The following is a 14,176-nucleotide window of genomic DNA, read 5'->3' on the forward strand; positions in this document are numbered from 1 at the left end:
GCTGCAGTCCCCGTCTGCAGCCAAGAAATTAAAAGACACTTGCTCCTGGGGAGGAAAGCTATGGCAAATCTAGACAGCATACTAAAAAGCAGAGACATCACCCTGCCAACAAAAGTGCGTATAGTCAAGGCTATGGTTTTCCCAGTTGCAATGTATGAATGTGAAAGTTGGACCATAAGGAAGGCTGAGCGCCAAAGGGTTGAGGCCTTTGAGTTGTGGTGCTGGAGGAGACTCCTGCGAGTCCCTTGGACTGCAAGGTGATCAAACCGGTCAGTCTTTGAGGAGATCAACCCTGACTGCTCTTTAGAAGGCCAGATCCTAAAGATGAAACTCAAATACTTTGGCCACCTAATGAGAAGGAAGGACTCCCTGGAGAAGACTCTAATGCTGGGAACAATAGATGGCAAAAGAAGAAGGGGGTGGCAGAGGATGAGGTGGCTAGATGGAGTTACTGAAACAGTCGGTGTGAGCTTAAGTGGACTCTGGGGGACGGTGGAGGACAGGAAGGCCTGGAGGAGCGTTGTCCATGGGGTTGCGATGGGTCAGACACGACTGCGCGACTAACAACAACAAATGCACAGAGAGATATGCATTGTAAGAGGTGATGCTTATATCACCTCTTAATTAAACCACTGGACTTAATTAAACCACTGTGAAATGTTGAATGAATAGTAATTTCAGTGCCAGGTTAAAACCTTTTTATTTAATTGCTATTTTAAAAATTAATATTTTATCATTAACCGTTGCTTTTTTGTTTTTATATAATTTTATGGAATTGTTACTGTTTTATCGGTTTTAATTGTACGTTTGTAAGCCATCCCAAGATGCTGAGGCATGTGGTGACGGCATATAATAGTTTTAAATAAATAAATAAGAAATATCTTTATATCTATAAAAGCAAAATAGGAAAGAAGCTGTTAAATTTTAGTAAAACCGAATTTTTACAACATCATCAGTGTACTTTATGCATTTACATGAGATCTCTATAGCTGAAGATCTCAAGGCAATACAATAGAAATACATGCAGTTACAAATGATAAAACACATTTTTAAGTTTTAAAAGCATCTATAATTATTTTAAATAATTTAAAAAGAAGAGATAAATATCCAAGGAGCTAAAATAGGGAAAAGACTATTTTGAAACACAGCATTAAACTTATAATAAATGTGTCACATTTTACAGAGTTGTGTAAGAAAATTCAGGCCCTTCTCTCCCAACCCCAAGAAAGTGGGGAAGATAGTAGGAAGTTACATTTAGTGCAGTTACACTTAGATGTTGAAGTTATATTGTTGAATGCCCTTTCACCTATGCATTTAAAATAAAGGCAAGTGCCAAAGAAGATCCCACCACTGTCTCTGTTTCCCCTAGGTTCTACATCTGGCCCAGGTGAGTTTCCTAATCCATGCCTTTGGGTCAGCCTTCATCTTGGACCTTGAACTGAATCAGTAAGTATCCTCTATGGGTGATGCCCTTGCAGGTCCAGATGCAAGAGCTCATACGTGTGCATGAGAAAAGTGGAAGAGGGTTGGGAGAGGTGGGGAGGGGGTGGCATTGGTGGGTCGGAACCCTGCAGCTCCGTTGTGAAAATCCATCTCAGGCAAATGGGACCAGGAGCAGGATGCATGGGGCTGTACATGACAGGTTATGGTACTTCAGAATCTAGGAAAGGGGGAAGTCATGTGCTTCCACATTTTAAAAAACAAAGCCCACTACGCATAGAAATGTAACATGTACTATAAGAGAGAAGGCTGTAATCTCTGCTCTGTGATATACTGGTTGTCTGGGGTTGTGGGAAAGTTAATGTGGGGGAGCATTCAAATCATATGCTTTCATGTACATGATCCTAGTTTCAAGATCAGCAAAAAAGCTCTTCAGTAGCAGGGCTGGAAAAGGCCTGCCTGAGACTTTTGGGAGCCACTGCTCATCAGAGTAGAATGGTATCGTGCTGGAGGGGCCAGCAGTGTCCTTCAGCCCAAGTCAGCTTTGCTGGGTCATGTGTGGTGCCTGCATCTGCTTCAGCGAGTGGGACAGTCCAGCCGGAGCTACAGCATGCAGTCTTGTCAACCCTGTAGTGTGACTCTTAATGAAGGAGACCCTTTTTTGTGCCACAATGCCTCAAGACCTCTTTCCTAAGCTGTCCCTGACTACTGAGAAATTCAATCTCAGGGTCATATCGTAAGCAGAGAGCTTACCAGAAACCGCAGCTCAGTGTGGTGGCAAAGCAAAAGGCAAATTAACTGTCATGAATTATTAGGAAAGGGACTGAAAGTGTAAGCAGTATATTTTTGGTCTTATTCAGAACACTCTGGTTATGGTTGCCTCGTAACAGTTGTTAACAAATAGAAAAAGGTGCAGTTGAAATGATGGAGAGTAATTGGTAGAAAGAATAGCAAGAGAACTTTCCCCATGGTTTAAGGACCATGCAACAAAATTAACAAGACGGACCAAGGGAAGCACCGCTTCACATGATGCATAATTAACTTACAGAATTCACTGCCACAACTTTAGCTTAGATGGCTTTAAAAACAAGTTAGACAATTTGTGCTGGAGTTCATTTATGGTTATTAGCTTATCAGTATGAAACCTCCATATGTGATGAATCAATATGATATCAGCACGAAACCTCCCCAGGCAATGGTAGTGTATCTCTGAGTAGCAGATGTTAAGGCAAATTGCAATATGTGTTTCTGTTCATTGCACCTTGCTTGCAAACTGTTGCTTGCACCTCCAGACAAGCTTTTTCTAGACATCCTGTTTCTTAACAAGGCAGAGCATCTTGTGGCTTCTCAAAGATTAGCAATTTGTTATGGCATAAGATTTATCACTTGACTTTAGGGATATTGCATCTACATAGCTTATGCTAGGATGTTGAGGTCCAAGTGCAAATTAGTGGCTGTGGAAAGTAGAATTGGCTTGTAGAACAAAGTACGTCTGAGCGCATGCTTGCTCTATATCAGCAGAGGGCAACTTCCAGGCTGCAGGCCTAACACAGCTCATGGATGCTGCCCAGCCCAGCCTGGATACCCTGTGTCGGGCCTGTTCTTCTCTGTCCTCGAACTCACCCCTGCCACTGAGCCACGTGCTCAAGAAAGGAATCCCCATATTACCTCCAGTCTCTGACTGGGGATAATAAGGGATTTTCTGGTATAACAAGGGACTCCCTGGCATGCTGCTCGTCCTCCCAGTGGATCAGATTGAAGATAACAGTGGATTCCCCTGCTAAGGCCAAATCCCTTCTCTTGCTGCTTACACTCTTAACTGCCTTGTGAGCAGAATGGGAAGGAGGAGGCTGTTTCTGCTGGCAGTAGATTTGTGTGTGAAAAGATTTGCTTGCAAGCCAGAGGCAGACAACAGAATTCAGTCTGGAGGCTGAATTGTTCCCTTGGACCAAGCCAGCAGCTGGATGACATTAAGGAAGTGGGTCTTCACCCCAAGTACCTCCTCTGTAATGTCATCAAGTCCACCCCCATTTTCTTCCCCACAGCATCTGCACAGGGATGGACATGGAGCTCCATGCTTGTTTTACTGAGAGAAAGTGACTTCCAACCTCTCCTACTTTTTGAATTTTCTAAATTGGGGTGCTGAAAAAAACTTTGCTGATCAACTGCAAATTACTCAGTCTACTAGCAATCCTGATCTATTTTCTGCTCACGTCTGCAGTAAAGTCTCCTACATCAGATGCATGGAATATTGACCTCATTGGCAAAAATATTACTTCATGGGCAGAGAGAGAAAAATGTACACAGTGGGGCCAAGTGCAAGAGATGCAGACTATAACTCTTTGGCATAAAGCTTAAGTGTGTACAAGATAAGCACAGTAGCCACTCACAGCAGCAATAACTGGTAATGATACAATTATCATTGCTTTGCTAATTGTCTTTTGGTTCCACTATAAATATCAATCTCAGTTCAAGGTGTTTTTAGAAACTGGATGTGGGATAATAGCATCTAGGCTCAAATTATTATTTTAACTTATTTTTATTGTAAAATTATAGCAAAAAAGAAGGGGAGTAAAATGTGACTATCAATATGAATGTATATTAATTTGATTATATCAGTTTTGAATATCAAAATGTGACTACATATAAATTGGACAATATTGATTTTGATGCTCACTCTGTGTGTGTGCGCCCATGCATGCACACATTGTGCACAATATATGTGTATGTATGGAAAATATAGATTTCTAGGAGCTGTATATAAATTTCAACAAAAATAGACCAAATGTCCAAGTATCTGTTTGCTATAAACTACCTGTTCAATTATTGAAAGCATTGTAAGGTCTTTAATCCACTGCATTTTGGAGGTAAGCATTTATCCTTCTTATGTTCTAATATCAGTCTTTTAGCTGTCAGAAGAGCATGGAGAATCCTTTTATGCTGATCATGCATTAACTTCCAGGAAGCAGATAGATAATTTATAAGAGCATGTGCCTCAGTAAATAGGAAGATGTGTTTCAATACAAAAATTATTCGCATAATGACCTCCCCTCTCAAAGGGCACTGCCAAATCATAAGCCAAAAAGAAGCAACAACTGTGTTACCTCTCTAACAATTACCCAACTTAGACAAATACCTCATTAAAGAGATTTTATGGCACCTGGGAAAGCAGACTTATCTCTAATGAAAGGAGCTCCCTTGTGTAGATGTGTGAGACTGCATAGGGGAGTCTTCCTTTAGGTGAGGGTTGCAAATTGTGCAACCTCTGGGCTGCCTGCAGCCTGCACACCACTGGTGGCAGTCCACTGCATCCTTCTGGGGTTTCCGTTGCTAGTGCTAGTGCCAGCAGGTTCCTTTATCTCTGATCTTCCACGTGAGATTGAAGACAAGGAAAAGGATTTGACCTTTGGGATGAAAAATGGAGTGTGTTCCTGATCTAGGGACCTGTAAAGCCAGATATGGTTGAGTACCTGTATGTCTGCAACTGAGTCTGGCAGGGTAACAGCCACAGTGAATGTGCATCTGTGTGCTAATTTTGTATTCCTGGTGGCAGGCCGTGATAGGTACAGCAAGATTTGAGTGTGGGTGCAATGTTCCACTGCTTGTGCTTATGTGATGGAGTATTGTGAGAGAGTTGTACCACTACACATTTGCACCAGCCTTGACCAATCCCTTTTATGAAACTGTTTTGCAATAAACTGGCTGTAGATTACAGCTTCTGTGCCACACTTTCCATGTTGGTTAAACAAATGAAATAGTTCTTTCAAAAATGTATCAAAACCCTGCCTAATTTCAGTGCTGGAGCTCAAGTCTCCCTACAAGTTATTCTTTTTACTGGCTTTCCTTGTCTCTTAATCTCAGATAAATTCTGGCAAGCTATAGATGTTCAATGGTAGGATAAGTCACTCTGTAGTTGTGCAGAGGCACTCTATTGTGTCATATTCTGGAGCTGGTGATGCAAACAGGATCTGGAGGCTACACTCCAGTGATTTCTTGTTCAAACTATGCTACAGCATGTACCTCCGAAAGTAACTTGATTATTGTAAAAATGTGAGTATGTGATTTTGTTCTTATGTGGGGTATACTGAGAGCCAGTGTGGTGTAGTGGTTAAGAGCATGGGACTGGGACTCAGACGATCTGGGTTCTAGTCTCCGCTCAGCCATGGAGCCAACTGGGTGACTTTGGGCCAGTCACAGACTCTCAGCCCAACCTACCTCACAGAGCTGTTGTTGTGGGGATTAGATGGAGGAGGAGAATGATGTAAGCTGCCTTGAGCCCTTTGTAGGAAAAAAGCAGGATATAAATTGAAAAATAAATTGAAAATTGAAATATATGTGTGTGTGAGAGAGGGAGAGAATGTATAAATATAGAAGAAGAAAGTTAGAGGCTATGACTGAAACATTGTTCATGAGTGTATTTTTGGTGATATCCATCTGAGTTTGTGTTTGAGATTGACTGACTGTGCCAGTCTGATAAAATGTTAGGCATCCATCTGTCTATGTAACTGAACAAATGAGGGTGAGATTTTGTGCCCAAAAGCATGTTCACAAGAAGAGTGTGAATGTAAAAAAAAGAAAATCCAGAGAGCTCCTAAATTCAATAGCTGGCCAGTCTCTGTGTGTCGAAAGTTGGTGTTGATGGATAGGTGTAAATTTGTGAATAGCTGTGTAGGACAGTACTGTGGGAATGTCTGGGACAGCACAAGCTGATTTATTGTTGTATGTTGCATAAATTTTTATGTCTGTGGGATGTAAGAATATAGGAAAAGCCATGCTGGATCTGCCGAAAAGTCTGTCTAGCCCAGCAGTGTGCCCAGCAACCAGATGCACACAAGCAGCTCACCAGTAGGACCTGGGTGCAACAGAGCCGTCCTGTTTGTGTTCTGCAACAGCCGGTGTGCACAGGCGCACTGTCCCTGATATCAGAGCTAGCACAAACCTATCATGCCTAGTAGCTCTTGGTAATCAGATCCCCCATGGATTTATCTAATCCTCCTTTAAAGCCATCCAAATTGGTGGCCATCTCTAGACCTTGTGCTAATGAAATCCACAGTTTGACAATGTGCTGCATGAAGAAGTGTTGCCTTTTATCTAACCTAATCTTCAGCCATTCAGCTTGATAGGATGGCCCCAGGTTCTAATATTATGAGATTATGAGAGAAGGAGAAAAATATTTTGCTATCCACTTTCTCCACACAATGCATAATTTCATGTATCTCTGTCATATCTCCCCTTACTTGTCCCTTTTCTCAACTGTTGTAACTGTGCTTCCCGGGGATCTGCTCCAGGGGAGCTGCTATTGATTGTCCCTTCCTGCACCTCTTCTAGTTGCACAGGATTGTTGTTGAAGTGTAGTAACCAGAACTGTACACACTATTCCAAGTGTGGTCTCACAATGGATTTCTATAGCGCAAGTATGATATTGAAAATGTTATTTCCATTTGCTTTCCTAATTATGCCCAACATGTAATTTGCCTTATTCACAGCAGCTGCACACTGGGTCCACATTTTCATCCAGCTGTCCATCAAAATCCTAAGATATCTTTCTTGTTCAGTGGCTCCTAGCTAAGATCCCAGCAGGATCTGCCTGTAAAATTAAGAACTTTTGCCCTAGTAGTGATGGTTTCTGTATCCCTGCTCTGTGACAGCAGTGGATCTGAACACTGAGATTAGGTGCATGCCCTTGCATATTTAATAGCATTTCTGTCCATCCCATTCCATCCTGTAAGTAAATTAAGCTTAAGCACCAGGTTACTGTAAGCTGAGGTGGCTGATAAGCCTTGGGCTGCAACCAGAGACTGTGTGATTAACCAGCATGGGATGTAATTGCGTTTCAGCCCTTGCTAGTGCCCAATTTCTCCTGGGAGCTCAGGAGCCTTTAACATTAGCTGAAACAGAACTTACTCGTAGCTCCAAAATGTATGTTCAGTGCTAGGATTTGCCTTGGGACAACAAGTGGAGGGGGGCACACTCTGTGACTGAATTGGTAGAATGCCAGTGCCATCACAACCAAGAAATCACAGGCAGTCTCCACCCATCTGTAATGGGGAGAGGAGAGCTTTGTTATTTCTCAAACCAGAATTCTGGAGCAGTTAAAACTGATTCCTAATGGCTGGATTACATCAATCCCCTTTTCCTCTAAGGAACCTCCTGGCCTGAACCTTTCTGACAGGGTCTGAATATTCAGTGATCTGATGGAGAGGACTAGATGAGCTAGTTGTTGGCAAGTTGGAGTGCCAAGGGTCACATGAGCAATATCCAAAGAAGGAGAAATAGAACTTCCCACACCCACACTGGTGTGGGTAGTAGGGCAGCGCTGAGTGCAGCTGATGTGCACACATACTGAGCAAACCTTAGAAAAGGTATGCAGGGTCAGACCAATGGAACATCCAGTCTGGTCCTTTCTTCACATGGAAACCAACCAGCTGTACATTGCATCCCTCAGACAGGATGGGCGCAAGAGTTCCACTTGCCCAAATTCTTCAACAACTGGTGTGTGTGAGCATATGCCTGATCATGGAAAAAGCACATAGACCTAGGCCAAATGCAAGACTCATAGCCAGTGATAGTCTTCACTTCTTGAATTTGTCCAAACAGGTTGGCTAGAGACTGGATGCTAGCAGTAACCTGGGCAAAGGGGAATGAGTAAATGGAAGTCCATAGGCACAGCCTTTGATGGACTTACTTGCTCAAAAGTCTTGGCTTCTTCAGTCCTTACGGTTCCATGAGAGACGAATGGGAATAGTAGAGGGTGTATAATCTCCAACATCAGTGGTGGTCTTCATGAATATTCTCCCTTCTCTCATCAGCTACCTGCTGTCTTCGCATTATATAGAACGTCATTTTGGACAGGATGGAAATGCCAGCTATACCACGGTAAGGGGAAATGGACTATGGAGGCTTTGCTAGCTTCAAATAGGCATGCATTGAGTACCTATTCCTTACCACTAACCATAATTAAGTCTCCAAAATCTAAGATCAGAGGGCTAGGCAAAATAGGCCTTCCAAACAGGGCATAGCTTTCTTTATTTTTAATTAGCCCATTGTTTCTGGCTAGTTTTCTTATGGCCTGCATGATTTGCAGTCACACTAAGACCTTTCTCTCTTCTGGTATCTGCTAAAATATGAAAGGTACTACTGGGGTGGGGTGGTGGCAAGACTGTTGAGGGAAGGAGGGCTTCTTACGCTCTGCAGCTGCAAGAGCAAAGAGGTGGTTTGCACATGCTGGATCTGAGAAATAGTGAATGAGTGTTTGAAATAACCCTGCTCTCAAGCCAGGAATTGGTGCAAAAGAGAGGCTCACAAGCTGAGCATCCAAATGCTAAATGCTTGCTAAGTAGATGGTCACATACATGCTCACAAGCAGCTGTAACCAGATCTTTACCCCTTGTTTTGCAAGGAGCTATGGCTTCCCCTGTCATGCTGTCTTTTATACCCAGACATGCAAAAGAGTGGGAGGGGGCTTGTTTGCTGGCCTGTAGCACTGCAGCAACCTTGAAAAACAGCCTGTTCAGGGATACATGTGAACAACTGAATCATGAAAAGGAACAGGTGAGGAGAGGAAGGAGAGAGCACCAGAGAACAGGCAGGCACTCCTCTTCACCAGCAAGAGGTACAATTGTATGTCTGTCTGCTTGTTCATAATTATGTACCGCGCTGGAAGATGCACATCTGAACACACCCTTTGTTAGTCAACTGGTAGTGAGCAACATTCCATTTAATGCATAATCTCCCATTCCTAATTGCTCCCTGGACTTCTCTACATAAAGCATCTTACTGTGCACTCATAATTCCCTATTCACAGTTGTTTATGGGCCCTCTAGACAATGGCATGTCTGTTGAGTTTCATTTCTATGTCTAATGAGCACTTTCACAGAGGATATTTTTAGAGCAGGGAAAATGTGGCATTTAAACCTTAAAGCAAAAGAAACCACTTTTTCACTTGGGTATTTTTGCTATTCTGCTATACTGCTGTGTGACTTAGAGGTTGCATAGTTTTAAAAAAGGAAACACTAAGAATTTCCATGCTGAAACTGAAAGTAGATACAGTGGATTAACAGCCTTTGTATTTCCAACATCACTTCAGCTTTATTTTTTGATATGTGTCCCTCCTCTGATCCTCATATTTAATCCATCACCATTTGTCCTTGTAGAATAGCCTTCTGCAACCTGGCACTCTCCAGATGAGTTAGACCATGCTGACCATGTTTCTGTTATCCCTCAACCCTCATTCTTCTTAGCTTCAAGTGTCTCCTGCCCTTGTTCATCCCTCACTTTCAGCTCTGGTCTCCCAACATGTTGCTGATCCTCTCACTGCTGTCTTTCCTCTCTCAATCAGCTTTGTCCAATTTGGCTTGCCTACTTTTCTGCCTCAGCTTCCTTTCAGAAAGCACTTCGTTAGCAGTACCTACCCCACTCTTCAAATGTAGCTGCAAGACTTACAAAGATGTTAGCTACCCCCTTAGCCTTCTGTTTCGGCTGAAGTTTATTTCTATTTAATTTATAGTAATCATTTATAACTTTCCATAGATATGCACTAGCAGATGCCACATTTATACAAATCTATCTCTCTTTTCCACTTTTTGCAATGCATCTCCTTCTTATGGCATTGCACAAGTGAATGTGCCAGGGGCCACTCAACAGTCATGTATGAAGTGTGTGTGTGCATCCATATGTAAGTGGGAGTTTACTTTATACATGACTCAGAGATGTCAGTCTGCCCCTTTCCCACACTTTACCTGGCTGCATCCTTTTACTTTGGAGAACTTTCTTATTCTCTGGAATTGCCCTGCAGTTGAAGTGGGCTGGAGGAAAAAAGTACAGCACAGCAAGGCAAAGTCAGGGAAGAGGTTCACTGCCCTTACCTGTGTGCTGCTTCTTGTGTCAAGTGTTGACCCATGAACACACATGCCTCCCCCATGATGTCCAACTGGGCTGTTCAGGTGTGACCTCCTTAGGGCAGGGCTATCTTCTTTCTCTATTTTGTGCTTTGAAGTTGACATAGAAATCAAAAATGCACACCCAGCTCTTTACAGCAAGTGTCTGCCCCATTCCAAAGTGTTCAGGGAAAATATAAAACTGGGGAATATAAGACATATATTTAACCTGGTAGAACATCTTATCAGTGTGATCTTTAAATTTTTAGAAACAGGTCCTAGTTAAGCTCAGTGGGTGCTAGCATGCATAGAACAACAGCCTATAAGTCAGAACTACCTATGGAGTTATATTTATTATTCCAGAACTGGCAAATAATGTTGTTGTTTCAAAATAACTTCTTATGTTCTCCAACCACCTTCTCAGTCATGTCTGTAATTATCCAGTTTCATTATTATCACTCTTTCGTCTTATCTCCTGTTTTAACCATTCATGAAGAGTCTAGTGTGTTTTTTCACAGGATCACTGAACTTTAAAGTTGGAATGGACCTTGGTGTTAAAGCCCTCTGCTCAATGCAGGGTCTAAATTGCAAGATGTGTTTATAGTATCCCTAACAGATGCCCATTGATCTTCTGCTTGAATGTCTATATTTGAAAAGCATTTGACAACCACACTGTCTCCAGTTGAAACCATCTGATTTCTCACAAAGAGCCAAACCACAAACAGCTTAAGCTTCATTCTCAAAAGTCAGGCTAAGGGTTTTTTTTTTTAAGTGGGGAGAATACCTACTAGGAATATATCTTGGTGTGTCCTTGCTGTCAGCATTCAGTATTATTCTGGTAAATCTGTCTGATCATGGTGATTTACTGGGAGGAGCCATCATTTAGTAGAACACATGCTTCTCTGTGTAGGTCCAAAGTTCAGATGAAAAGCGCCATGGGTGTCAGGTGTTGTGAACAATTTCTGCTGAGTCCTTGCAGAGCTACTGCCTGTTGGAGTAGACATTACTTGGACAGGTGAGCCAGTGGTCTGATTCAGTGGCTGAGTTCAGACAGCACAATACAAGTTCTCAAAGGTTGAGTATGGCTTGATGTGGACTGTTGTGGAGCTGTGCCTTGTTGTTGAAACTTGGTTATTGTATTATCTGAATCCAGCAGTACTAATAAACCATGGTTTATTAATCCACTAACAAACCATTAAGAGAACCCATGGTTTGTTGCTGGATTGTAAATGATAGGTTGTTCTAGATCAACTAACCATGTTTTGTTAGTGCAGGTAAGATCAGACAACATAAGAACCCGTAATTCAGCAACAATGTACACTCAACCCATACTTGGCCCTTGAGTGTCGGTTATAGTGCTGTCTGAACTCAACATCCTATGTTCATATTAGGGAAAAGTTATTTTGTGATCATATAGGTCAAAACCTGCATTAGAACTTGAGTAGAAAACCTCAGACTGAAATGTAATGTAATTATTTGGATGCAACTTATACAGCTTAAGCTGACAGAGCTTAGCCATGGAGACCTTCTCTAGTACTGCAGATAAATGTTATTAATTTATTAGATTTATATTCCACCTTTTTATTTTTCTAAAGAACTCAAAGTGTAATGCAAAGCACTCTTGTGTATGTGAGGCTAGGGAACAAAATGCATCATGTAGGTAAACTTGAACTCCAGCACCAATAATTTTGCTTACATTTTCCAATGTTAAGGGAGGACCACTGCGGACTAGAATGTCACTGTATCCCCAGGTGACCTGCCAGTGCATCTGTTACTAGAGCAGTTTCTCCCCACATTTGTTCCTTTGCAACAAGGGGTACAGGTGGTTCCCCTTAGGAACTGGAGGTAGCCAAGGGGCATCAAATTACTGATTCTTGACTTTCAAGAGCCCTGTGTGAAGGGCAAACCCATCTGTATTATATGAGCTTCAGAAAGCTTTCCTTAAATGCAGAGAGAAACATCATGGCATCCATACCCTTTGTATGCTCTGTTGCAGGGAGCCAGTGAACACTGTTATTATCAAGGCAGCCTCCGTGGAGAAGCAAACTCATTTGCAAGTCTGTCCAGCTGCCATGGTTTGCAGTAAGTAGTGAGCACTGGAAGGTAGAAGGCGAGCCACTGAAGGGAAGGTTGGGTTTCCATCAAGCTAAAGGCCATGCAACCAGATGTTGTAGTTTGTGAAATGTATATCTTAAAATGCTTATTGTTTATGCTGTGTTTATGTTGGGATCCCTTACAAATGAGCAAGTACTTTAGAAAATTGTGTAATAGACGAGATCAGGAGATTCGTATTACTGCTGAAATGTTATACTGCGAATGTACTGGCATATCACTGCCCACACATTGCTGAGGAGTAACTGCCAAGCAGGAGTTTATCTCTGGACTTGGGAATATTATTTTCCAGCAATTCTAAGGGCATGCAACTCATGCGTAGGAAGCTTCCAGCCCATATCCTGACATAAAACCCGTCTTGGCAAAGTGGTGCAACTAATCTCACCAATAACCCATAGTTATGGGGTGGTAGGTATTTGGGCATCTGACATGGCTGACTAACTAATGTATTGTTTCTCTGCTATTCTTATTCAGTGGTGTTTTCTCCGATGGAAAGGCCACATACCTTCTGGAGCCCTACCATTTACCTGAGCACCAAGAGGTAAGGAAGGTCTGGCCCAGGCTGTAATTCCATCAGTGCCATGAAGATACCTATCTTGGATTTCATACCCAGAGGTGAAATGAAGGCTGAGGGAAAGAGTGCATAGATTAGCATGCCTTTGCTTACTCTCCTTGACTCCAAACCTCTCTAAACTGTTGAAACTTGTTCTAGGTCAATTTGTTAAAATCTGAGCAATGGTCAGGGTAGAATGAATGGGGCAGAAGGCTAGGTTTAGAGTGCAGAGATGAGTTTAAATGCCTACCCACCTATGAAGCTTCTTGGGTGACCTTGATCAGATTTTCTTTCTCAGCTTACCATTCTTCACAGAGTTTTTGCAATGCTAAAATGAGATAACCCTATATGTGCTGCTATCTTAAAATCTTGAATGCACTGGAGAAATGGTGGAATGCAAATAAAATAAATACATTTTATGTTTGCTTTCTTGGCATGGCACAGCAGAGAGAAGGACATCAGTTTAAAAACCATCAGGACAGAATCTTTAGAACTTGTTTCATGTTAACAATGGTTGCTTTCTCTTTTTCTTAATATGCCTGTACACTGTACAGTTTATTTCAAAATGTGTATTTTGCCTTCCCTCAAAAGCAGCTTCATATAGTAGTATTTTATGATTGCATACCTTCCAATATTAAGCAGTTGAAAACAGATGCCTGAATTATAAATCCCCAGGGTTTCAGTATGAAGGCACAAATACAGTTCACATCTGAAGCCTGTCTCAAAGGAAATTGGGTTCTTCTACATTAAATGGCTACATAGTTAATATGTATTTAGAGCATGTGCTTTCTTTTCTCACTCAGCCTAATATATGTCTGTCCATCCCTTTGCACAAGCAATGTTAGAGTTTCCCTGGGTCCCTCCTTTCATTCTTGTTTCCATGGCAGCAAATGTTTCATTCCCTCCTTGAGGAGTCTTCAGCCTCCACATTGTCACCTCTTATCCACTCCAACATGTGCCTATTAATTGCACATCTATCCCCCTTCCTCAGTGTCATTTTTGAGAGCTTTTCTGGGTAAGTGGGAAAGGTCAAAGGAGAGGAGCCATTTTTGACACGATAATGTTTAGGTCATGACGAGAACAAGTGACAGTAATACAAAGGTGACGTGGTGGCTACTGAACCACCCAGGACTGGAAGCCCAGGGTATTCAGAGCTGTACTGCATGAATTAGGGAGAAATGTCTCTGAACATGAA

At 42.1% G+C, this 14,176-nt stretch overlaps 1 protein-coding gene across 3 annotated transcripts in view; it reads left to right on the forward strand.

Moving 5' to 3' along the window:
* ADAM11 (ADAM metallopeptidase domain 11) overlaps positions 1 to 14,176 on the forward strand; it is a 96,782-nt gene that overhangs the window by 19,258 nt on the left and 63,348 nt on the right. For all 3 annotated transcript variants that reach the window (XM_044418737.1, XM_044418736.1, XM_044418738.1), the window contains exons 3-6: positions 1,370 to 1,446; positions 8,250 to 8,316; positions 12,313 to 12,398; positions 12,903 to 12,969. In XM_044418737.1, the coding sequence (XP_044274672.1) occupies positions 1,370 to 1,446; positions 8,250 to 8,316; positions 12,313 to 12,398; positions 12,903 to 12,969 (297 nt within the window). The remainder of the gene's footprint in view (positions 1 to 1,369; positions 1,447 to 8,249; positions 8,317 to 12,312; positions 12,399 to 12,902; positions 12,970 to 14,176) is intronic.

The sequence above is a fragment of the Varanus komodoensis genome, unplaced genomic scaffold, assembly GCF_004798865.1.
Source record: "Varanus komodoensis strain SLA01 unplaced genomic scaffold, ASM479886v1 scaffold92, whole genome shotgun sequence".
In the NCBI taxonomy this organism is placed as follows: Eukaryota; Metazoa; Chordata; class Lepidosauria; order Squamata; family Varanidae; genus Varanus; species Varanus komodoensis.